The 26036-nt window shown below is 35.6% G+C and overlaps 1 protein-coding gene across 1 annotated transcript in view; it reads right to left on the reverse strand.

Moving 5' to 3' along the window:
* IQCM (IQ motif containing M) overlaps positions 1-26036 on the reverse strand; it is a 362431-nt gene that overhangs the window by 220701 nt on the left and 115694 nt on the right. Inside the window, exons 7-9 of the mRNA XM_078068245.1 lie at positions 11169-11233; positions 9399-9572; positions 6760-6824 (exon numbers count right to left, since the gene is read on the reverse strand). Of these exons, the coding sequence (XP_077924371.1) occupies positions 6760-6824; positions 9399-9572; positions 11169-11233 (304 nt within the window). The remainder of the gene's footprint in view (positions 1-6759; positions 6825-9398; positions 9573-11168; positions 11234-26036) is intronic.

Consider the following 26036-nt stretch of genomic DNA (forward strand, 5'->3'; position numbering starts at 1 on the left):
GACGTATGTAATTATTCCACATCTACATATTTACATGAACTATCTGGATGGTTAAAATCCTAAAGAATAAAAAAAAAAAATAAGGAATTTAGGGGTTCCAAAATGGTATACTTTTTCATAGATGGTGTATTCAAATAACATTTTTATCATCCAGAACTGAAATAGATGCTAATAAGGTGAAAGGCTGATGACCAGCCTCTGAACTTATTACAACTAGAAAGTTAATATTATGAATCAACAATAGAATGTTTTTCCTCTATGAATTAAAGATCTGTCAACTGTTCTGTTCTATACTTGCAAATCAGTCATTATTTTAAAAAACAATTATGTGCTTTAGAAATTCAACAAAAGGAAAATTTATCACTGAGATCATATGAATCTGCAAGGGATTAACAGCTCACTGCAGAAAGACATCAAAAGAAAGTAAGTGTCTTATTCATGGAATACAATAGGTTATCTGAAGGAAAAAGAAGATATTTGCCATATGGTTAGAGGTAGTAAACAAATTCAAGTAGACCTCAAAAAAGACTGTTTATATAAAGAAAATCTCACAAAAAAATAAAAGTATAATGTCATCATAATAGTACAATAGATTACAATTGATATAGGTCCTGGCTCACAATTTTTGCTTAGATATTGAGAATGGACTCTGTGTATGCGGATGCATTATTTCCCTTTACCTAATAATATAAACTGCATTTGATACTTTACATTAAAAGTACCATATAAAAATAAGAGAAAATAGGTTAAGCATCAAGAAGTTAATGAAGAGATTTTTTAAAAGATGGTGGTAGGAGAAGATAAGATCTCATTGCAAAACATCATTCAATCTTTACCTTTATTGAGGTAAAAAAATAAACATATATACATAATTCATGTACAAATTACATTTTTTAAACTAAAAATTAAGAGTTACATCTATTTGTCTTTAATTCTTTCTGGTTTAGAAAGAATTGAACTGAGCTTGCTTGGCTTTCTTTGAAATGATTAACTCAACCTTCCCTTAATAATGGTTTCAGGTTTTCTCAACCATAGTTTATCTTATGGATTTCTACCGATCTTCTGAAACTTAAGAGAGTTTCTTTTTTTTACTTATTTATTTTTTATTATTGTGTTATGTTAATCACCATACATTATATCACTAGTTTTTGATGTAGTGTTCCATGATTCATTGTTTTTGCATAACACCCAGTGCTCCATGCAGAACATGCCCTCTTTAATACCCATCACCAGGCTAATCCATCCTCCCACCCCCTCCCCTCTAGAACCCTCAGTTTGTTTTTCAGAGTCCATAGTCTCTCCTGGTTCGTTTCCCCCTCCGATTTCCCCCCCTTCATTCTTCCCCTCCTACTATCTTCTTCTTTTTTTTTCTTTAACATATAATGTATTATTTGTTTCAGAGGTACAGGTCTGTGATTCAACAGTCTTACACAATTCACAGCACTCACCATAGCACATACCCTCCCCAATGTCTATCACCCAGGTACCCCATCCCTCCCACCCCCCACCACTCCAGCAACCCTCAGTTTGTTTCCTGAGATTAAGAATTCATCATATCAGTGAGGTCATGCAATCTCAAAATTTATTATTTAAATTGAAATACTGAAGAAATAAAAACCATTCAGAAATCAAACAATTTTATAAATGTTCATCTATGAAAATTATATTCTAGGAATGTTGCACAAGGGTGTGTATGAAATGAATATTTACAGCAGAAATTACAAAATCAAGGCAATAAGATCACCTCTTTTTCATAAAAATACACAAATATATATATTTAAGAACCCCAAAATAAAAGCAAGTAGCCACTTTTTGTAGTCTACAACCTACTAAATTCAACCTAAATATACTGGATTTGAGGATTGCAGCTCCTTGTTTAGTAATAACGCTAATTAAAGGTCTTATGTACACCTGTACACATATTTGTATAGGCAAATGTACCTAAGTACTACCATGCCATCTTTTCTTCTCCTTCTAAATTTTGAGATCTTCACAGTTGAAAAACCAGGGAGATAAGACCAAGAAAAAAAAAATAGAAATTTGAAAACTTGTCTTTTAGGCTATGATCATTGAAGATTAGGACAGAAATGATCATGATTCTGCCTTATCAACCACATTTATCTATGTAAGGCAACAGGTTCCATTCCCTCCCGAGAATAGGAGTGGATGCACAAATTTGCCGTGACTCCAAATCCAGTTCAGCAGCAGCATTTTTAGTTACCTTAACTTCCTTGCCCCACCCTTTAACAGACAAGGGAGTGTCTCCTTAAAAAATACTGCTGAGTAGGTGCATAAACCAGTCCTATATGCCAAATGTAGAGGGTTCCTGCAAAGCTTGTGGGTATGTGTGAATGAATTCCATCATTTTTTCTTTTTTTCTATAACTAAGAAGAGAAGGGGAAAAAACAAATTCTCTTGTATTTACTGTAGCCTGGCAGTGGTAATATATGTGTGACATATTTTTACCCTTGAAATGCAAAAGTACTTTAGAAATTGGCCAGTACCTTATTGAAGTTGACTGATGACTGATGGAAGGTTCTAATACACTCTGCCTCATACAGACTCTAAGGAAACCTCTAGCTGAAAATATATGGGAAATTCCTAACAAGAAAGATCCTTTAGGCCAAGCTTATAGGGTCCCAACATTTGGATTTTAAGGTTTCACGGAATTTCTATGATATAAATAGTGCAAGATTTCAAATAAACAAGAAAATATTAACATTGTTTCACTTAGATATTTGCAATGAAATGTCTGTATGTGATGTATTTACAGTGTTATACTGCTCACCACTTTGCTTTATTTTCACATAGTTTCCCTCTCCCTGGGATTCTGTTCTAGTGATACTTTTTAATCACTGCAGCCACTGTAAGATTTGCTAACTCATGAAGTAAGGTTTCAGTCTACTTCTCTTAAGTAATCATCAGAAAGGTTGTTAACATTTAGTATACAAATGACATAAAGCAGCATGACTGGTAAGAATACTGAGAATTAAGGGTTGGATCCCAGTTAACAGTTCTGTGTTGTTTTGTTTTGTTTTGTTTTGTTTTGTTTTGTTTTTACTTTTGTGACCTTGAAGAAGTCACTTAATCTTTCTGAATCTCAGTTTTCTCAACTAGAAATTAAAAGGATTAAAGCAAAGACCTCTAAACTTTCCTTCAGCCATCATTCCCTAAAATGTTTAAGATATCCCTGCAAAACTCTGCCATAGCTCTTTATGACTGCAACAGATGGTAGACCGTACAGGAAAATGTTTAGCATTCAGATTAGCTGGCTGGCTCCAGTAAAATAACTATAATAAACACTCATCTTTCAGACTGTACAATTTTTTAATCATTGAAAGAGCTGGACTAGATTTTAATTTAGTGAAACCTATGAGGAAAAAAGACTCCCCAATCAAACTAACCAGGTAAAGAATATTTACAGGAAAAAGACATATAAGAAGTTCAGGTGTTTTTAACACAATTAAGTAGTTATAAAAAAAACAGCCTTCTTTTCTTTAAAGCAAGTCTTTTTGTGGAACGGTTTTTGATAATAAATTCAATTTATTTAATAGATATGGATTATCCAAATTTTCTATTTATTCTTGTGTCAGTTTGTATGTTATCTTTTTTCAAAGAATTTGTCCACTTCATCTTAATTGTTGCACATAGTAGGCATGAAGTTACTCACATCTCTTTCATTTTTAATATCAGAATTTGTGTTTTATCTCTTCTTTTTCTTAATCAGTTTTGTTATGACCTTAAAAAGTTTATTAATCTTTTCAAAGAACCAATTTTTGGCTTTGTTAACTTGCTATATTGTTTCTCTGTTGTTTATTTCATTGCTTTCTTATCTCTATAATGAATGTTATATGGGCACTGAAAAAGAATATTCTAAGGTTGTTGACTGTAGTCTTCTATAAATGTCAATTAGGTCCAATTAGTTGGTGGCTTGTTCAAATCTGCGATACCACTATTTATTCTTTTTACTAATTTTCCTATTATTAAAAGAGGTATGGGAAAATTTTCCAGCCATAATTACGGAGTTGTCATCCATTTTACTCTTTAATCCTGTCAATTTTTGCTTTATTTATGTTGAATCTCTATTACTAAGGCATACATATTTAGGATTATTATCTAATTTTAATGAATTGACCCTTTTACAATTACGAAGTGTCTGTCCTCTTTGTCTTTGGAAATAGTCCTCGAAGTCTACTTTGATCTTAATTTAGCACTCTTCTGCTAGATTTTTCCATTGCTTATCTTTGACTATTCTTTTACTTCCAATTAATGTTTTTACATTCATCTTTTATGGAGAGCAGAGAGTTGGGTCTTGCTTTTTTATCCAGCCTGACGAGCTTTTACGTTAAGTATACTGTTTATTCTGTATATTTAATATAAATGTTGCTACAGTTGGGTTTAAGTCTACCATTTTCTATTTGCTGTTTATTCACTCAATATGTTCCACTTTCCTGTCTTCTTTTGGGTTAACTGAACAGTTTTTGTATTCCATTTTAGGTTCCATACTAACTTTTAGGTTTGCCTTTTTGTATTAGTGGTTGCTCAGGGAATTGTAATATGCATTCTTAACTTACCACACTCTACTTAGAATTAATACTGCTACACATAAAATGAAAGAAACTTGCAAGAGAATGACTCTGTTTTCTTGCTATTATTGTCACACATATTTGCATCTACCTAACTTATAAGTAAAATAATAATGTTATAATTTTGCCCTAAAGTCAATTTTAAAGAAATTTTAAAAAAATATATTCTTTTATATTGATCAATATATATTTTCTATTTTCAGTCTTCTTTATTTGTTCTTGTAGATTCAAATTCTTATCAGGTATCATTTCCTTTCAGCATGAAGAACTTCCTTTAAACATTTATGAAGTGCAGATCAGCTGGCAATAAATTCTAATTTCTTTAACTGAAAATTGTTTTTTTCATCCTCAGTGCTGTGAGATAGTTTCATTAGATACAGAATTATCAGTTGATAATATTTTTTCTTTTAGTACTATAAATATATAATTTTATTGCCTTCTGTCCTCTATCATTTCTGATGAGAAGACATCCATCATTCTGAGAACTGTAACCCTCTGAATAATGTGTATTCCACCACCACCCCCCAGCCCCCGGTTATTTCCAAAGTTTTTTCTTTGCCTTTGATTCTCAACTCTGACTATGCTGTGCCTACATGGGGTTTTTCTTGGATCTATCTTGCTTAGATGTGATGATCTTGGATATGTAAAGATGTTTTTCATTAAATTTAGGAAAAATTCAGCTATTATTTCTTCAACTATTTTTTCTGCCTCTTTTTATTTCTCTTATCCTTTTAAGACTCCAATTCATATATGGTAGTCCACTTGATATTAAATTATAGGTCAGTCAGGGTTTGTTCATTTTTATTCTAATTATGGTTTACTTTGCCTCAGACAAGTCTCTATAGATCTACAAGTTTACCGACCTTTTCTACTGTCTTTCCCAATACGCTGTTCAACACATCCAATGACATTTTCATATCAGATACTGTATTTCTCAGTTCCAGAATTTTTATTTGATTATTTTGTATAATTTCTATTTCTACACTGGCATTCTCTGTTATTATGAATTTATTTTCCTTTAGGTCCTTGAACATTTATAATAGCTGCTTTAAAGCTCTTGCCTGTTAATTCCAACATCTGGGATAACTTTTTTTTGGATGTAAGCCATATTTTCCTGTTTCTTCATGTCTAGTATTTTATTTATTGTATATAAACATTGTACATTGTAGAGATTCTGGGTTCTGTTATGGTTCTTAAAAAAATGTTGAGTTTTTTTATTGTAGGTGGTGGTTGAATTACTGGTCTATCATCTTTAACTTGTCAAGGCTTGGTTTTATGCTTTTGTTAGGGCAAATCAATTTGTTTTGTCCTCAGTACTAAGGTGAATTCCTTACTCCTGTGAATAGTCTCCACTCTTAGGTGTTGGCCTTCTAGGACTTCCATGGAAAGACTGAGGTGTTCACTAAATCCCAATCACTTGGTAGGACTTAAGCTCCAACTTTTGTCTCCTTCCATAGTGAGGAGCAATCTGCCTAGGCTTTAAGTTCCATAGATGTAAGGAGTCTATTGTGTTCACTCTGTCCTTAGCACCTAAAATAGCAGGTGCTTGATGTTAATTATTAAATGAATAAACTATCAGTACTAAACTAATATTTGGTGGATTGATGAATGAATGTATTACCAGTGAATAAGAAAACACAAGTGTGAAACCTGTCCTAAGAAACTTCACTGTTATCTTTCCACAGTCTCTTCTTTCCACCTCACTGTCCGATCTATCTCACAAAATCAATAGTCTTTCACAAAAGTTTGTCAACACATTTGCTACATATAGTAGCAAGGCAATCTAAAGAATCCCTCACAGATTCATTGAAAGGTATGCTTTTAGCATAGTGAACTGTAGTATCCTGTTTCCAATACAAAAAACAGCTGAAGCATTATATACAAAACTGTCACACTGCTTTTCCCAGCTACTACATAGTAAGCTCCAGCCTGGTCTACTGAATGATCATTAATATACTCAAAAAAAAAAAAAAAAAAGGATTTTTTTTTCTCCTTGCCTTAGCTGAATTAAATGGAAACACTGAAAATGGTATGCTAAAAACTTGAGCTTTCAACAACGTGCACTTCTTTACACCTAGATACTTAAGTCAAGATAAAACCCAAAAAAAGCACATTAATTTATACTTTTCTGCTATCATATAAAGATACGCCTGGAAAAAAAGAAAAGATATACCTGAGTCCTGGCTTTGGTCCTGGCTTTGGTTTGATAGGCTGTTGCTCTTTCTTCATTAAAGTTTTCTAGAATAAGAGAAAGAAGAATTGACTTAAGTAGGAAAACAACTTCATTGTGTGTAAAATTTTAATTTCATTAATGTTCTATTATCAAAGGGAGAAAGAACTATTCCATTCTAATATATATTATAAACCTAAACACTGATGTAAATTGGTAAGTATACCATGAACAGAAATATCCAAAATGGAGTCAGGAACGTCAAGGGCCCTAAGATGTCAGGAACCAGGAGACCACCGGGGAAATGCACGACCACACCTGGATGGAACATGAACTTTTAGACTATGCCAACCACAAATTGCTACATTCTGTTGCAGTTCTCAGAATGAGGCTCACATCACTGAACTCCAGCTTAGCACCTGGTAAAGTAACCTATCCTAAATAGACCAACATTAATTATTTTTACCGACACCAGTCAGAGTTCTTGCAAAACAACTTATATAAGCCTGCAGTTTTGCCTTTATATGCTCTGTCTTTGTCCTCCCTCCTTGGAGCATATTTTAGTTTCCTCCTGAATCTGTGTCTCCTGGGTTGGAATTCCTAAAGACCCCAAATAAACTTTTGGTTTGCTTCACAGCCTAAGTACTTTCCTGTTTGACAATACTCAGAGGAGTATGACCATTGAACCTCCTCCAGCACCTTTTGGCACCCAGGAATACAATTCCTACTGATCATTCCAGTGAGCAAATATCCATACAAATCTATTACAGATGAGAATTTATTTATTTTCTTATGTGTCCTCTGTCTTGTAAAAAAAGATTCAAGGCAGCTTACAGAAAATACAGTACACATGAAAAAGGAAAATAAGAAAATCAGGTTAAAGGTAAAATATGGATAGAAAAATAATGTCAAATATTTTCCGATATTACTTGATGTGTCACACAGATTTGGCTCTCAAATCCCTAGCTATCAAAATGTTATGGACTGAATTATGTCCCTCCAAAATTCACATATTGAAGCCCTAATCCCCAATGTGACTACATTTGGAAATAAGGTCTTGAGGTTAAATGAGGTCAATAGGGTGAAGTCCTAATCCAATAGAACTTGTGACTTTATAAGGAGAGGAAGAGATGCCAGGGATATGTGTGCACAGAGAAAGGGCTATGTGAGGACAACCAAGAAGCAGCCATCTATAAACCAAGGAGAGAGGACTCGGGATAAACCAACTCTGCCACCATCTTGATCTTAGACTTCCAACCTCCAGAACTGTGAAAAAATTAATTTCTGTTCTACAAGCTACCCAGTCTGTGGTATTTTATTATGGCAGACTTGGCAAACTAATACAAAAAGTAATGAAGAAAACACAGTAGTTTTAACATTCATAATGTCTATAAGAGAAGCAAACTTCTTGTGAAAATTTCTTCCATGAGTCCTTCAAAAGAAGCCTAGTATAATGTGATGGTCAGCTTCAATAGCATCTATTCAACAATTACACCAGAGTGTTTAATGTGTGTGGGGGGTTTTTTTGTTGTTTTTTTTTTTTACAATCTTTCAATATCGGTCAACAGTAAAAAGAACAACTCAGGAAGATAATTCTACAAGACCTCAGAATAGCTGGTCATTCCCTCTCTGGCCATTCAGTGTGATCCAAAGGTTAAACTGATACCTAGAGGCATTGATGAATTGCATATCTACTTTATAACCTGCCATGACAATTTTTTGCACAAAATAGCTTTTGAAAAAAATGGTCTCAGATAAGAGGAATTTAAGGTAATCTTGATAAATGAGGAAAAGGTTAATGGATTTTGGGTTGTTGATTTTGTCTTCCCCCTCAGAATCTATAAGAAGTCAGAAATAGCAAACATATTGGTTATTGTTATATGGTATGCTCACGATACCACAAGGAAAATGCTTATTTTAGTTTTGCTTTTTAAGTTTCAAATTTGTGTTTAAACACTATTTGACAACTGAAGCAAAAGAAGTCTCTTATATAAAATCTCAAAATACATAAAGGATAAATATAAAGATGAAATGTGGAAGACAGTTGTGTTTGTACTGCAAAAATAGTATTAGGACATAAGAATGATTGTTTTTAAATATTTTAAATAAATTATAACTCTTTTAAAGTTAAATTCATTCTGTCTCATACTGCTCTCTCAGATACAATCTAACTTGTATATGTTAATTTGTATTTTATGCCATTCATTTTTTTAAGATCAACGATTAACTTTTCTTCTATAATTATGTTAGAATGCCACAATAACCTTGAGAATTAGTTTGTAACATCTCTCAACTACTTGTTACTTTTAGAATTCCCTGGTGATGTTTTCATTTTCCCAAAGTAAACAATCATCCTCAGGAATAATACTGTACTTTAAAAAAGTTATGTGCAACATGTAGGTGATAATAAAACATGAAGCAGGACTTATATATTTTAAATGTTGCCCTCAAGATATTCCAAGACATGTATTCATGGCTACAAAAATACTAATTGACTACAAAAATTAACTTTAACCAATATATTCCATACTTCAGCACAAAACAATGTGCTTGGCTTGGAACACACTGTCCGTATGTGATACTACTATTTATGTTTGCCAACTTAATATTTTTTTAACTGCTTCCTTCTTGGCCAGACTAACCAAATTGGCATGTTCTCCATGATGAAGGGTGTCAAATGTGAAGGCTGCTATGTAATACAGTCTCAGGCAAACATTCTTGAGGATTTTTGTTACTAAGATATTCTCTGATTTTTTCCAGTTACTCTCTTGCAACTTCATTGAATTCACAATCTCCATTGTGTCCTCTCTTCGTATCTAACAGAATTAGAAACTTCATATCTAACAGAATTAGAAAAAATCAGGATTTTTTGGGGGGGGGAGGGTGGTCTCCTTTTTGCAAAATCAGCAGTCCTTTTATTTAAGAAGTCCTATGGGATTTTTTATAAGTCTTAGTTTTCTACATATTTAAATTTCAAGTCCATTTTGCCTTAATGTTTCAACTCGATTCTCTCTCAAAATCTTTCCTCTTTCCACAGGTATTAGCTGCTTCTTTAAACTACTTCAAGCTCTTAGTCACTTCATGACAATGCATCTGGAGTGACACATTCTAAATACTTGATGTAAAATGTAAGTCATTTGTTAAACCCTCATGTCAAACTTTTCAAAATTTTGTAATAACCTGTGTGTTATTTTTTCCAAACCACTTTTCAGACTCCTTTGCCCCACATATTTTCTGAAATCCCACAATTTAACTGGTACCAAGCTTACTTCTGATAATTTACACAATATTATTACACTTCCAGCTTCTTTTTAGAAGTAGCTGTCTAATCCATCAATTATCCTCTTCTTTCCATATCTCATCTGGATTTTTTTTCCTTTTGACAATGCTGCTAATTTCTCTCACAGCATAATAATTAAATTCTTGATTAACCCCAGATGAAATATGGAAGAAAGCCTTTCACTTTGTATATTAACTTTAAGACATATTTCTATATTACTGGTATTAGTGTGAATTCTAGAATATGTTTGCTATAAAAAGGTAATCTATAATTGGCATATTACACCCCCATACTTACCCCAAATGTGGTTAAAGGGTATTTTCTAAGTAGCAAGGAATTTTCATAGTTTTAAACAGCTTTGTGACCCTACCAGAAGTATATATAAACACATCATTCAAGGTAAAATGAAAGGTTTGTTTAAAAGTAGGTAACTGTGAAGAGAAAATCATTAATAGCATATACATATAAAATTACAATTACACATTAAAACATGTGAAATAAACTGAAAATCTTTTTCTGCCAGGCTTGACTATTAACACTTATGTTTCCCCAGAAGAAGTCAGTCATGTCACTAGCACCTTCTGTGAAATAGCAATGAGCTGCCTTCCTTACATTGCTCGTGCTACTTGTATAAAAAGTGATTTAAAGAGAAAAATGTCCATATCCTTGCACACATGCAGAACTAGAAGGCACCAAACACATCATTCTGGGATTTTTCACCAGTATTTTTGCATTATTAAATTTGAGAGCTTTCCCAAACACATACAAACCACAGGAGGGTTTTCAAGCCATAGAACCACCCATACGAAGTTGTGATAGGCCAGGAAACCCACAGAGATTCCCAAAATCTTCTCACGGAGTCAGGAGCCTCCATTTTGGAAGATGGGGTTTTTTTTTGTTTTTTTAAAGATTTTATTTATTCATCTGAGACACAGAGATACAGAGAGAGAGAGAGCATGAGCAAGGGGAGAGGCAGAGGGAGAAGCAGGCTCCCTGCTGAGCCAGGATCCCGATGTGGGGCTCGATCCCAGGACCCTGGGATCATGACCTTAGCTGAAGGCAGACGCTTAATGACTGAGCCACCCAGGCGCCCCAATAAATATACTATAAGTGAAGTTTTTTGCAAACTTACCTGTACTAAAGGTATGTCTAAAGGATGCAGTTCAAGAAGAAAAATCATCCTATAGGTCTGAGATGCTAGATACAATGACAAATAAAAAAAAAAAAGAAAGGGGGGGTAAGCATGTAGATTAACCTAAACAATGAAGTATAAAACAAAATAATTGCATCTAATTTGTGAGGTTTAAAAAAAGAGAGGAAAAGTACTGGGGAAGATGGCAGAGTAGGAAGACCCTGAGCACATCCCATCCTACATTTAGGTAGGTATCATCCACATCCAGGTCAATAAACTGGAGAGTGATCAAAGATGGGCAGAACCAACTCCACAACTAAATATAGAGAAGAAACTTCATCTGAAAGTTAGGAAGATCAGAAAGGCAGAGGGAGGCTGCCCATGAGAGGGAGGGAGCTGAATGCATGGAGAGGGCAGGATCCTGGGGAAGACTAATCCCCCCAATGTTTGGCTTTGAAAACCAGATGTGTTGAATTCCAAGAGTTTGTAACACCAGTGGGACTTGGAGCCTGAAGCTTTAAAAGTCTCCTGAATCAGCAGTGGGCAAGTGAGAAGGGAGAGTGATAGCTGGGTCCCTACCCTTAAAGAGACAGCTGCCTGTGTGGAGAAGCAGTTTACACAACACCAGGGGCAAATGGGAGACACATCTGTTCATACTGCTTTTGGAGTGTGTTGAGGAACTTCTCTAAAAATGAGGGAGCTGGCAGATGCCATTTTCCTCCCCTACCCTCCAGCATAAACACAGAGCCACCTGCAGGAGGCGGGGCTACACACACACTTGCTACTTAACCTGCTAGCAGTGTGTCTGACCCATGAGTTCTCCTGAGGAGTCCCACACTCCAAGCCTGCTAGCATCAGCCCCCTGGGCTTAGCACAATTTTTGTTAAAGCTATGCACCCCACCCAGCTGCCCCAGGGCACAGCTGCCTCAGTGCACCCTGCTCAGCCACCCTGCAGAGTCCAGCCACGCATACCCTCAGCTACCGTGGTATGCCAGGCCCAGCTACACCCAGCCAATGTCATGCGCCATACCAAGCCTCACACCCCTGGCTACCCCAGCCCATAGCCCACAGCTGCCACAGTGCTTTGGAGGATCAGACAAATTTTGCTAACACGGCTGTCTTGCTCCCAAGTTCGCTGGTGGGCACACTGCCTCAGAGGTGGCCTCCCTGAGCCCTACTAACACCACAGAGAGCAAGGAGAGCCCACAATAGGCAGGGAGTCAGTGCAAACAACTGCACTGAAAGCAAAAGTGAATCAGACACAAGAGCAGGGCATCAGCAACAGATATAGGATATTCTCCTGAAGTGCCAGGTTCTGGTGAACAGAATACACTGCATTGCAGGATGCTACAGGACTTTTTCATAAAGTCACTACTTTCAAGAACAGAAGACATGCCTGACTTTCTCAACACACAGAAACAGAAACATAGAGGCAGACAAAAGGAGGAGAGAGAAAAATTTAACCCAGATGAAAGAACAGGACAAGGCCACAGCCAGAAATCAAGCAAAACAGATATAAGTAACATGCCTGATAGAGAATTTAAAGCAATGATCATAAGGATATTCGTTACTCTTGAAAAAAAAGTAGAAGACATGAGTGAGACCCTTAACACAGAGACAGGAATAACATAGCAGAGATCAAGAGCTGAATAAATGAAATGAGAAACATACTTGAAGGAATGAATAGCAGGATGGAAGAAGCAGAAGAATGGATCAGTGACATAGGAGATAGAGTAATGGAAAGTAATCAAGCTGAACAAAAAACAGAAAAAAGAATTACACAAAATGAGAATAGACTTAGGGGACTCAGTGACTCCATCAAATATAATAAGATTCATATTATAGGAGTCCCAGAAGAAGAGAGAGAAAAGGGGACAGAAAATTTATTTCAAGAATAATTGCTGAAAACTTCCCTAATCTGGGAAGGAAAGAGATATTCAGTTCTAGGAGGCACAGAGAACTCCCATCAAAATCAACAAAGCAGATCTACACCAAGACATATTATAATTAAGTTAGCAAAACATAGTGTTAAAGAAAAAAATTTTAAAGAGCAAGACAAAAGAAGTCAGTAAATCACAAGAGAAAACCCATAAGGCTAGCAGGAAATTTCTCAACAGAAACTTGGCAAGCCAGAAGGGAGTGGCATGATCTATTCAACGAGCTGAATGAGGAAAAAAATCTGCAGCCAAGAAATACTCTATCTGGCAAGGCTATCATTCAGAATAGAAAGAGAGATAAAGAGCTTCCCAGACAAACAAACACTAAAGGAGTTCATGACCACTAAACCAGCCCTGCAAGAAATATTAAAGGAGACTCTCTGAGTGGAAAGGACAGACCAAAAGTGACACTATAAAAGTAGGAAACACAAAAGCAGTAAAAATGAATATTTCTATTAAAAAATCAATCAAGGAACTCACCAAAAGTAGGATATAAAATATAATAACATACACCTAAAATGTAAGGAGGAGAAGAGAATAGAATGGGTTCAAACTTAAGCAACCATCAATGTAATAGAGACTACTAGATGCAGAAGATATTATCTACAAACCTAATGGTAACCATATATCAAAACCATTGATAAACATGCAAAGAATAAGAAAGAAATCCAAATCTATCACTAAAGAAAATCAGCAAAATAAGAAGACAGAAAGACAAGAAAGGATCAGAAAAAATCTTCAGAAACAACCACAACACAAGTAATAAAATGGCAATAAATACAGACAAATCAATAATTACTCTGAATGTAAATGAACTAAATGCTCCAATCTAAAGACATAGGGTGACAGAATGGATAAAAAACAAGTTCCATTAATATGCTGCCTACAAGAGATTCATTTTAGACCTAAAGACACCTACAGATTGAAAGTGAACGGATGGAGAAATATCTATAATGCAAATGGATGTCAAAAGAAAGCTGGAGCAGCAATTGTCACATCAGACAACACAGACTTTAAAACAAATACTGTAACAAGAGACAAAGAATGACAGTACATAATAATAAAGACAACAATCCAACAAGATATAACAATTGTAACTATTTATGCACCTAACATAGGAGCACCCAAATACATAAAACATTTAGTAACAAAAATAAGGGAAGTAATCAATAATAATACAATCATACTAGGGGACTTTAACACCCCTCTTACATCAGTGGACAGATCATCTAAACAGAAAATCAACAAGGAAACAATGATGTAGAATGACACACTGGAGTACATTAATTTAACAGATATATAGAACATTCCATCCCAGGCACCTGGGTGGCTCAGTCAGTTAAGTGTTGCCTTCGGCTCAGGTCATGATCTCAGGGTCCTGGGATCAAGCCCCACATCAGGCTCCCTGCTCAGCAGGAAGTCTGCTTCTCCCTCTCCCTCTACTTGCCACTCCCCCTGCTTGTGCTCTCTCTCTCTCTCTGTCAAATAAATAAATACAATCTTTAAAAAAAAAAAAAAGAACATTCTATCCTAAAACAGCAGAATACACATTCTTTTCAAGTGCACATGGAACATTCTCCCATAAAACCAGCATTTTTCAAGAAGATCAAAATCATACTACGTATGTTTTCTGACCACAATGCTATGAAACTAGAAGTCAAGCACAAGAAAAAATCTGGAAAGATCAAAAATACATGGAGGTTAAATGGGTGAATCCAGAAATCAAAGAAGAAATTAAAAAGTACATGGAAACAAATGAAAATGAAAAACACAACAGTCCAAAACCTTTGGGATGCAGCAAAAGCACTTCTAAGAGGGAATTTTATAGCAATACAGGTCTATGCCAAGAAGCTAGAAAAATCTCAAATAAACAACCTGACCTTACACCTAAAGAAGTAAAAAAAGAACAAACAAAACCTAAAACCAGGAGAAGGAAGGAAATAATATAGATTAGTGCAGAAATAGGGGCGCCTGGGTGGCTCAATTGTTTAAGCATCTGACTCTTGATTTTGGCTCAGGTCATTATCTCAGGGTCATGAGATTGAGCCCTGCATCAGGCTCTGCACTGAGCATGGAACCTACTTAAGATTTTCTCTCTCCCTCTCCCCCTGCTGCCACTTCCCAAAAAAACCCAAACAAAACAAAACAAAACAAAATGGAACACATCAATGAAACCAGGAGCTGATTCTGTTAAAAAGCCATCAATAAAAATCATAAACCTCTAGCCAGACTTACCAAAAAAAAAAAAAAGAGAGAGAGAGAGAGAAAAGACTCAAAAAAATAAAATCACAAATGAGTGAGGAGAAATAACAACCAATACCACAGAAATACAAATAATTGTAAGAGAATATTATGAAAAACTATATGCCAACAAAGTAGACAACCTAGAAGAAATGGATAAACTCCTAGAAATGTATAAACTACCAAAACTGAAAACAGGAGGAAATAAAAAATTTGAATAGACTGATAACCAGCATGAAATTGAATCAGAAATAAAAAAATTCCCAATGAACAAAATTCCAGGACCAGATGGCTTCACAGGTGAATTCTACCAAATATTCAAAGAAGAGGTAATATCTATTCTTCTCAAATATTCCAAAAAATAGAAAAGGAAGGAAAACTTCCAAATTCATTCTATGAGGCCAGCATTATCCGGATACCTGATACATTAATTCAGTAAAGTCACAAGATACAAAATCAATGTACAGAAATCTGTTGCATTTCTATACACCAATAATGAAACAGCAGAAAGAGGAATTAAGAAAAAAATCCCATTTACAATTGTACCAAAAATAGTAAGATACCTAGGAATAAACCTAACCAAAGAGGTGAAAGACCTGTACTCTGAAAACTATAAAATACTGATGAAAGAAAGTGAAGATAACACAGAAATGGAAAGACATTCCATGCTCATGGATTAGAAGAACAAATATTATTAAAATGTCTATTCTACCCAAAGTGACATTTAATGCAACCCTTATCAAAATACCAATAGCATTTTTCACAGAACTAAAACAATTCTATAATTCATATGGAACCACAAAAGACCCTGACCTTGAAAAAGAAAAGCAAAGCTGGAAACATCACAGTTCCAAACTTCAGGTTACATTATGAAGCTATAGTAATCAAAACAGCAGGGGCACCTATGTGGCTCTGTTGGTTAAGCATCTGCCTTCAGCTCAGGTCATGATTTCAGGGTCCTGGGATCAAGCCGCACATGGGGCTCCCTGCTCAGCATGGAGTATGCTTCTCCCTCTCACTCTCCTCTGTGTTCTCTTTCTCTCTCAAATAAATAAAATCTTAAAAACAAAAACAAAAAAACAGTATGATACTGGCACAAAAATAAACACATAGATCAATGTAACAGAATAGAAAACACAAGAATAAATTCATAACAATATGGTCAATTAATCTTCAACAAAGCAGGAAAGAGTATCCAGTGGGAAAAGGATAGTCTCTTCAACAAATGGTATTGGGAAAACTGGACAGCTACATGCAAAAGAAAAAAACTAGACCACTCTTTTATACCACACACAAAAATAAATTCAAAATGGATGAAAGATCCAAATGTGAAAAAGGAAACCATTAAAATCCTACAAGAGAACACAGGCAGTAACGTCTTTGACATCGGCTGTAGCAACCTTTTTCTAGATACGTCTCCTGAGGCAAAGGAAACAAAAGCAAAAATAAATTATTGGGACTACACCAAAATAAAAAGCTTCTGCACAGCAAAGGAAACAATCAACAAAAGGCAACTTACACTAGAGAACAAACAGAAGGCTATCAGAGGGGAGGTGGGTGGGGGGATGGGTGAAATAGGTGAGGGGGATTAAGAGCAGAGTTATCATGATGAGCACTGAGTAATATATAAATTGTTGAATCACTATATTATACACCCGTAACTAATATAACCACTGTATGTCCACCACACTAGAATTAAAATTTTTTAAAAATGTGAAAAATAAATAAATAAAATAAAGGCAACTTACAGAATTAGAGAAGATATTTGCAAATGACATATCCAATAAAGGGTTAGTAACCAAAATATATAAAGAACTTACAAAACTCAACACCCAAAAAAGATAATCCAATTAAAAAATGAGCAAAAGACATGAACATTTCTCCAAAGAAGGTATACAGATGGCCAACAGATACATGAAAAGATCACTTACCATCAGAGAAATGCAAATCAAAACTACAAGGAGATATCACCTCACAGCTGTCAGAATGGTTAAAATGAACAACAAAAAAACAACAGGGTTGGCCAGGATGTGGAGAAAAAGGAACCCTCCTGCACTGTTCGTGGCAATGCAAACTAGTACAGCCACTCTGAAAAACAGTGTGCAGTTTCCTCAAAAAGTTAAGAATAGAACTACCCTATGATGCAGTAATTGTACTACGGGATATTTACCCAAAGAATACAAAAACACTAATTCAAAGGGATACATGCACCTCTATGTTTAGAGCAGCATTATTTACAATAGCCAAGATATGGATGCAGCCCAAGTGTCCATCAATTGATGAATGGATAAAGAAGAGGTGGTATATCTATAATGGAAAATCATTTGGCCATAAAAAGTAATGAAATCTTGTCATTTTTCATTGGCATGGATGGAGCTAGAGAGTATTATGCTACATGAAAGAAGTCAGTCAGAAAAAGACAAATACCGTATGATTTCACTCATATGTGGAATTTAAGAAACAAAAAGAAAAATGAGCAAAGGAAAAAATGAGAGAGAGAGTGACAAACCAAGAAACAGATTCTTAACTGTAGAGAACACACTGATGGTTACCAGAAGGGAGGTGGGGGGGGGGGATGGGTGAAAAGGTAATGAGGATTAAGGAAGGCACTTGTTGTGATGAGCACCAGGTGATATATGGAAGTGTTGAATCACTATATTGTACACCTGACACTAATATTACACGGTATGTTAACTATACTAGAATTAAAATAAAAACATAAAAAAATAAGCAACAACTAAACTTTGGTAGTTAAGGCAATCTAAGATTTCTGTCTGAGATGGAAAGAGGGTAAAGATACTTTAAGTTAAATGTGTATATTAAAATCTATAGGTTAACCACTTACAAAAGTAAAAACAAGACTATAAATGTCAAAACAGTATAAGGAAAACTAGCACAATGCCAAACTAGTACTAGGAAAAATGGAACAAGAAGGAAAAGCATGCCATTCAATTTCCAAAAAAGACAACAAAGGGGTGGGGAGAAAAAAGGAAAAAACGGAAAGAATAAAGAACACAAAATAAAAGGGGTGGAATTGCATCTAAATATATTTTTTAAAAATACAACAGTATGACATTTACAAAGAAGAAATAATGGTGGCCTAGAAATATGTGAAAAATTCTCAGCCTTGTTTGTCATTAGGAAAATGCAAATTAAAATCACAAAGAAATATTTCATGCCCGCCAAATTGGCAAAGGTTAAAATTTTGACATATTAAGTGTTGCCAAGTATATGAAGCGATGGGAACTCTCATAAGCTGCTGCCGGGAGTGGAACAGTGTTTGCTAGTGCCTGGTAGAACTAAACATATGCCCACTGGCCAGCACAGCCATTCAACTAGAGGCGATCAATTATGCACGTAGTCAATAATCAGTTATTGAGCTCCCACTGCCAAAGCCCTGCCAACCTGCCTCAAGGGCTGAAGGAATCAATATCCCAGCATCTATATAACCCATTCTTGGTGCAGCAGGATGCAGGTTCATATTTATCCTGGGAATTCTTGCCCTAGATAAACTCTTGCCCTTCTATTTCAGAAGACATGGGAAAGAACATAGCAGAATTGTTCATAATAGGAAATAACTACAAAGGGGGCGGGGCAAATACCTCTCAGCAACAGAAAGAATAATCAAATTGTAGTGTAATCATTCAATGGGATGTTGTGCATCAGTGAAAATGAATGAAACATGGGGGCACACACCGACACTTATGAAAATTGATGGATCTCAAAATACAGTGTTGAGCCAAAAGAGAGACAAGACATTCCATATACATGAGGTGAAAAACAAGCAAAAGTAAACAAAATGCTAATTAGAAATAGGTGTATATGTACTAAAACTCTAGACAAATGAGGGAATGATGAGCATGCAGTTGAGGAGATTGGTTTCCTCAGGATATGAAGACAATGAAAAGACACACAATTCTATTAATTTCTGTAAGTATTTGCTTTAGTATTATTCTTTAAGATACATAGATATAGATAGATAAGTATAATATGCTGTTGTATATAATCGACATATAAAACAATAAAAAATTTAAAAATAATATGGTAGAAAAATTCCTTGAGCTTATGATGAGAACCTCTCCCCTTGAGAAAAAGAAGAATGAAAAAGACCTTGGGAACCCATAGTTTTTTCAGGTATACCACTTCCTAGGACATGTTATGGCTCCGAACATCTCCTGTGGTTTGTGTGTGTTTTTGGAAACTAAAATTCAAGAATGCTGAAGAACAGAATAGCTGCTGCCAGATATGAGTTGTTCATTCTGAAGTCTTAAACCATATGAGTCCATAAATACACGTGACTGATTTTATTTTTTGGTAAGCTAGAATTAGAAGGACAAATTGAGGAAATGAGTTTCCATTTCACAATCTGGGGGCATTCTGATATGCTTGTGTTCATACTGATGTTGAAGTTGATGCTGCAATAGATAGAAGGTGCTTATTTGATTTTGAATATGTTTCCCCCTAGGATTTAAACTGACCTCCCAGGTAGTTAATTTATCACTAAACAAATCAGTTACAAACTGAACAGTGTTTTAAATTTTTTAATTCAATCGTTTTCATTTGTATATTTGTTTGGGATTTATTGGAATGTGAAACCACTGTAAACGTGAGTTTGGTCATCATGAGATTTATGTACTCTGGTAGATCTGGAACTGTATCACAGAACTAATAAATTCTTATAACTAATAATTCGAACCTATTATGTGTTTTATGTACATTTTCTTCAATCTTCACCAAGACTCTGCAAAATAGATATTTTAATTCCCTTTTGCTAAGGAAGTTGAGAATTGAATATCTTCACCTTGATTACACAAGTAGAAAATGGCTTGATTCAGACTCAATATACTATTCTCTTCAAAAGATGAAACTGGTGACACAAACAGATTTTTAATCACGGCAAACAGTCAGAATATAGTGAACAAAGACAGCACTGGAGTTTGTTAGGTTTTTAATTGATTGACACTCAGCAATTTTGTTTTCCACTTTTATTTCTTTTAGAAAAGATCCCATGATTTTTGTAGGGAGTCAGTAGGACTTATTCACAATGGGATTTAGAACTGACAATCAAATGCATTGAGGTCAAAGGTCCCAGCCCCGTAACTACAGCTTGATGACCACTCCTTATTTGGAGGACTGTTATAGGGAATTATATAACACAGTTCTTCTCAAACTTTAATGTGTTCATAAATCACAAAGATCCGATTCCTAGAGACTCGGGATACACTTGGACGAATATATCAGCTTATTGAAATTGCCCAGATTAATCCATTTGGGTGAAAGCTCTAATTATCAAAATATCTGGCATATTTTCCCAGACCAATTTTGACATTCAGTGTAGTTCTATTTCATTATTTGAGAATGTGTTTCTAATAGCGCTGATTGGATATAATCTCACTCCTCAACTTTCACAAGAAAATGCATCCCTGTCCCACCACATGACTCTAAATTTAACACAGCATAGTTCTACCTCAGGTATTTGTCAAGAAAAAAAATTACTCTGTATACACTGTCACTATTTACCAAAGCTCACTTAAAAGGCAGAATATAATAGGGAATGATCTAAAGCAGTGTTTATAAAACTTTAATATGCTTATAAATCACTGCTGTTTCTGATTCAACAGATCTGGGGTGGGGTCCTGAGAGTCTACATTTGTAACAAGTTCCTAGATGATAACAATATTATTGAGTCATGAACTGGGAAGGACCTAAACGATATCCCCCCACTTCTCAAGATATCCTAAAATCTACCTCTGATTTAAACTAGCCCTGCAGAGAACTGGATACCATGTTACCTAGTAACCTAGGTTACCTAGAGGGTCTTCTAATGAGTGTTGGAGGAGGTTAGAAAAAAGAAAAAGAGAAACCAACAAGAGAACTGCCTGACAAAATGAGAATGATTCCAGAAAAGAAGAATGGGGGGAAAGTCAATTTAAGAACGAAGAATCAACAATTGTACAACTCCTTTTGGTCAACACGGAAAATATAATAATAATTACAGTAAGATTGATGCAGCATCTTTAAGTCATTTTTTTTCTTTTCCCTCTCCCTAATAATATTATCATGGCTATTTTTCACTGTCTTGGGAACTTGGGTCTCCTTTGTGTTCCTTTTAGAGAAAATTTCAAACAACCTGTTATTCATTTATTCTGAAAATATTTTCTGAACGTCTGCCTTATAACAGGTACTACTCCAGGCACTGGGGCTCCATCAGTGATCTTGAAGGTCCTCAGCCTTGTGGAGACTACATTTTAGAGAGGAAGGCCAGGAGTAAACCAATAAAGAGATACACCATATACTGTCAGGTCAGAGTACCTTGTAGGATGAAAATAAAGGCAGTGATGCTCTTTTAGGTGGGGGTCAGCAAAGGATTCTCACAGGAGGTTGCATCTATCAGCAAGATATAATCACATCTGCTTAATTCTGCCATTAGGAATCATACAAACATGGGCATTCCAAAATTAATTCCAGGATATCTTGCACCAAGAATCAAGAACAATGAATATATGATCACGATATTTTTCTTAATAATATGTGTGGGTGTTTTCATATAAGTGTGCATATATGTCTGCCCTTATCTCTTTACCTTCCCTATCTACCTTCATCCACTACTACTGCTACAGGTCTATGATTCCTTATCTAAGACTCAGAAATCCAAAAAGCTTTCAAAACCAACAAATTTTTCATAACTTTATGGAGGAAAATTTAACTCACTTGAGCTTTGGTGGCAAAACCTGACCTGAATCAACTTAAAAAGGCCTATATAGTGGCCTCTCTCTCTCTCACTTAATGAGAACATTCATATGCTTTACTGCAAAATATTAATATGTTTTCATTACAGGTTTCACTTTAAATCCACTTATCTTCTTACCTTTCTAAAGTTTGAAATTTTCTGAATTGCTAAGTATATCTGGTCCCAAGAGTTTTGAATAAAGGATTATGGATCTGTACAATTATTACAAGGTAATACTATTAACTACTGTTTCTGCACGTGCTGCAAAACTTTACCTTTGAGTAGCCCTGTATTTGTTACCCCAAATCATTCCATCTCAGTAGCTGAAACCTAAAGAGAAAACTTTGCACCTAATCCACCTGTTGTTTAATGAATACACTTGACTTTTAAACCTCTTTTTCCCCCTAATCATTTAAAAAAGTAAATTACAACAAATCTGACTCAATGCAATACTAGCCATGGCAATATCCAAGCCTGGATACCAGCACTATGTATGTCTACTCGTACTTTCTGCGTCTACTTACTATTACTACTGAAGTTTTCATTCATATTCAACATCCATGTCTGGTGCATTTTGTTTGATGAAAACAAGCTAATTAGTTTGAACCTTCCCTAGTTCATAAATTTATTCCTAAGAACATTAAAAGGAAGTCAAGTGAGACATGTTCAGTAACAGATGTTTGCCTTTTTTGGCTGCCTTTTTACAGTTTGTTCTCTTTCATTACTTTTTAAGAAATTTAGTTAATGTTCCTTTTACAAGAGAACAAGCGTACCTAGCTTCCCAGCAGATGGGGGTGTGGGGGGATTCCCCAGGGCAAGCACAGTCTGTTCATTCCCACAACCTAATATCTGTCCAAATGCTCTCTGCATTCAACTTTCATTCTTTCATCCAGGTTTTGGTAACAATCACACTCCAGCTTTAAAAAGAATGCATATGTTAACTGGAAACTGTAGAACTAGAACTACTGTGAGCATTATTACCAACATATATGGGTCTCTTACCAACATACATGGGTCTCTCTCTCAAATATCTTTCCCACACAGGGATATCTCAGAATAAAGGATCAATATGATTGAGAATTTGGTTGAATCTTTTGGCTTCCACAATAAAGAAAGATTGTGAAATGCTTCCAAAAGTAAAAATTCAATGGTCCTTTATAGTAAATGAGAAGTATAGATTAAGATTTTTCTCTATAAAATTAGATTGATCCAAAAATACAAATTTAAAATTATCCCATTTATTTATCCAACCCTCCACTTTTGAAAAGTATTTAGTCTGGGTTGGACTGTGATGTGGTTCAAGCGGTATTACACTGGAAATCTAAGTAACATTGCAATCCAAATCATGCCGTCACCGAGACTGCCTTTAAAACTTTGTGAAAATAGTTAAATATAAGTCTTGACCAATTTATTGTGACTATTCCTTTTGACCTAATCATTGCTAAAGGAATTTTGCATGGAGCACCTCCTTTATTTTTCCTAATAAGTATCATAACTAGGACAACAGTAGGAATTTTTATCTAAAGGAAAGATTCAATAAAATAAAATAAATGATGGCTATAAAAATATACTTCAAGCCAAGATAATACTGCTACAAAGCACCATAATTATCGAAATGTGGGCTTTTAACTGCAACTATGTAAATTTAAAATGTATGTATGTATATATATATACATATATATGTGTGTCTGTATATATGTATATATAAAAGTAATAAAAGTAAATATCTACTTCATTATATCATAATATCATAAAGATTAAAAACTTTAGAAATTAATGATTTCCAGGGGCCAAAAGGAGGAAGGAATAGGGAGACTGCCAATGGGTATGGGATTTCTTTTTGAGGCTCATGAAAATGTTCTGAAATAGGTAGTGGTGATGGTTGCACAACTTCGTGAATATATATATTCACAACTAAAAACCACTGAATTGTATACATTGAAATATTGAATTCTATGAGTTATATCTCAATAAAGCTTTTATTTAAAAAGATTAAAAACCTTAATATTTCATAGGAAAAGAAATATGCATTTCAAAATTAAAATATGAAGGTTGAAGATAACGTACATTAGGCATCACTACTCCTTGTAGTTAGACCAAAACAAATAAAAAAGTACACAGATAAGAGTAAACTACTGGGATGCTATTCAAATTGTTAAAAAATCATAGTCATTTAGCTGTAAACTCAGTGCCTACATTAATCCTAAGCCTACTGCAGGATTTTCAAAAAGTAACTTTATTTCTACCCAAAATGACAAAAAAAGAATTAGGAAATTATTTGAACAAATAGAAAATTTAAATTTAGTAGTTGTGATGATCTGTGCTAATTCTTAAAAATATCGGAAAATCAAATCAGATAACCTTTTTTTAATCAAATGCAGCCCACCAGGGAGAAAACCATGAGTATGAAAATAATTAAAACACCTCCCCAGTGTTTTGCAGAAGGGAAGGAGAAGCTCAGAGAGAAGAAATTGGGATGGGAGAAAAGAAGTGAGTAAACATGCTTTACATACTAAAACTTAACTATTTTTTATTATGTAATCAAATCCTTCAAGTGAATGTCCAAAATCTTCTGACAGTACAATTTGGTAAAGACTTACAAAGAGAGGGGCGCCTGGGGTGACTCAGTCGGTTAAGTGTCTGCCTTAGGCTCAGGTCATGATCCCAGGGTCCTGGGATCAAGCCCCACACATCAGGCTCCCCACTTGGTGGCAGGAAGCCTGCTTCTCCCTCTCCCTCTGCGAGCTGCTCCTCCTGCTTGTGCTCTCTCTCTCTGTGTTGTCAAGTAAATAAGTAAAATCTTTAAAAAAAAGAATTACAAAAAGATATCTAAATTTCCAAGTTAAAAGAAAAATATCTCCTTAGATTCTTTATCAAAATGGCTCAAGAAAACTCTCCAGAGAAAAGTAATTAGAAAGTTCATGTTAAAATAAAGTCAATTCATTCTATGGTCAAAATTAAACTTATGTGGATTAAAAGCAATACCACCTCAAAAATTTGGCAGCAGAGTAGGAGGATACTAGGCTCATCTCATCCCATGAACACAACTTGATAACTATCAAATCATCCTAAATACCCCAGAAATTGGCCTGAGGACTTGACAGAACAAATTACACAACTAAAGGGAAAGAAGAGGCCATGTTGAAGAAGGTAGGAATTGCAGAGCTGTGAAGGGAGAAACAGATCATGGCTACTGCAAAAGGGAGGGAGCTGTGGTCATGATGAAGGGTGATAGAGAGAGGAGCACACAGGGGAACACACAAGGAGAATGTTTCCCCAAAGCTATTAGCTCAGACCTAAGAGGGCCTGAATTATGAGTTCTTGCAAACAGCGGGGCTTAAAGCCTAGAATTTTAAAGCTCAGCGGACTTGGGATAGAGCCAGGAGGCCACTGTGCTGCTCCTGGAGGGAAGGCAGCCAAACAACCTGGGGGCAGATAACATGGAAACAGAGATCTGAGAAACATCTGCGGTACACAGGGAAGAGTTATTCGCTATTCTAAGAGCACCTCCCTGAGAGGCAGCATTCAAGGAGATGCTTCTCTGGGAACAAAAGAGCTGGTCACTGCCATTTCCCTCCCCTGCTCCTCAGCATAAACACAGAGCCACCTGAGGGAAGCAGCTCAGCACAGACACTAGCTGCCTAACTTGCCTACACCAAGGGTCACCCCCCAGCACTCAGGCAGGACTGCCCTTCTCCATCAAGCTTGCTTCAGTCCCAGAAGGTGGGCCCTTCCCCCAGAAGACCAGTGCAGGCTCCTGCCCACACCATGTCTCCTGACCAGAGAGTTCTGCAGGGCCTCAGTTCTGGTGGAGTTGGTGTCAGGTCTCACTTCACAAGCAGACCAGAGCACACCTAGTTAAAACTTGCCACACTCAGGCCAGGGACCAAACACCGCCCACAGTAGAGCCTCTGTAGACAACTGGCCTGAAGGATAGAGCGGCCAAAAACCAACAGCAG

This window comes from Halichoerus grypus, chromosome 3 (genome assembly GCF_964656455.1).
Source record: "Halichoerus grypus chromosome 3, mHalGry1.hap1.1, whole genome shotgun sequence".
In the NCBI taxonomy this organism is placed as follows: domain Eukaryota; kingdom Metazoa; phylum Chordata; class Mammalia; order Carnivora; family Phocidae; genus Halichoerus; species Halichoerus grypus.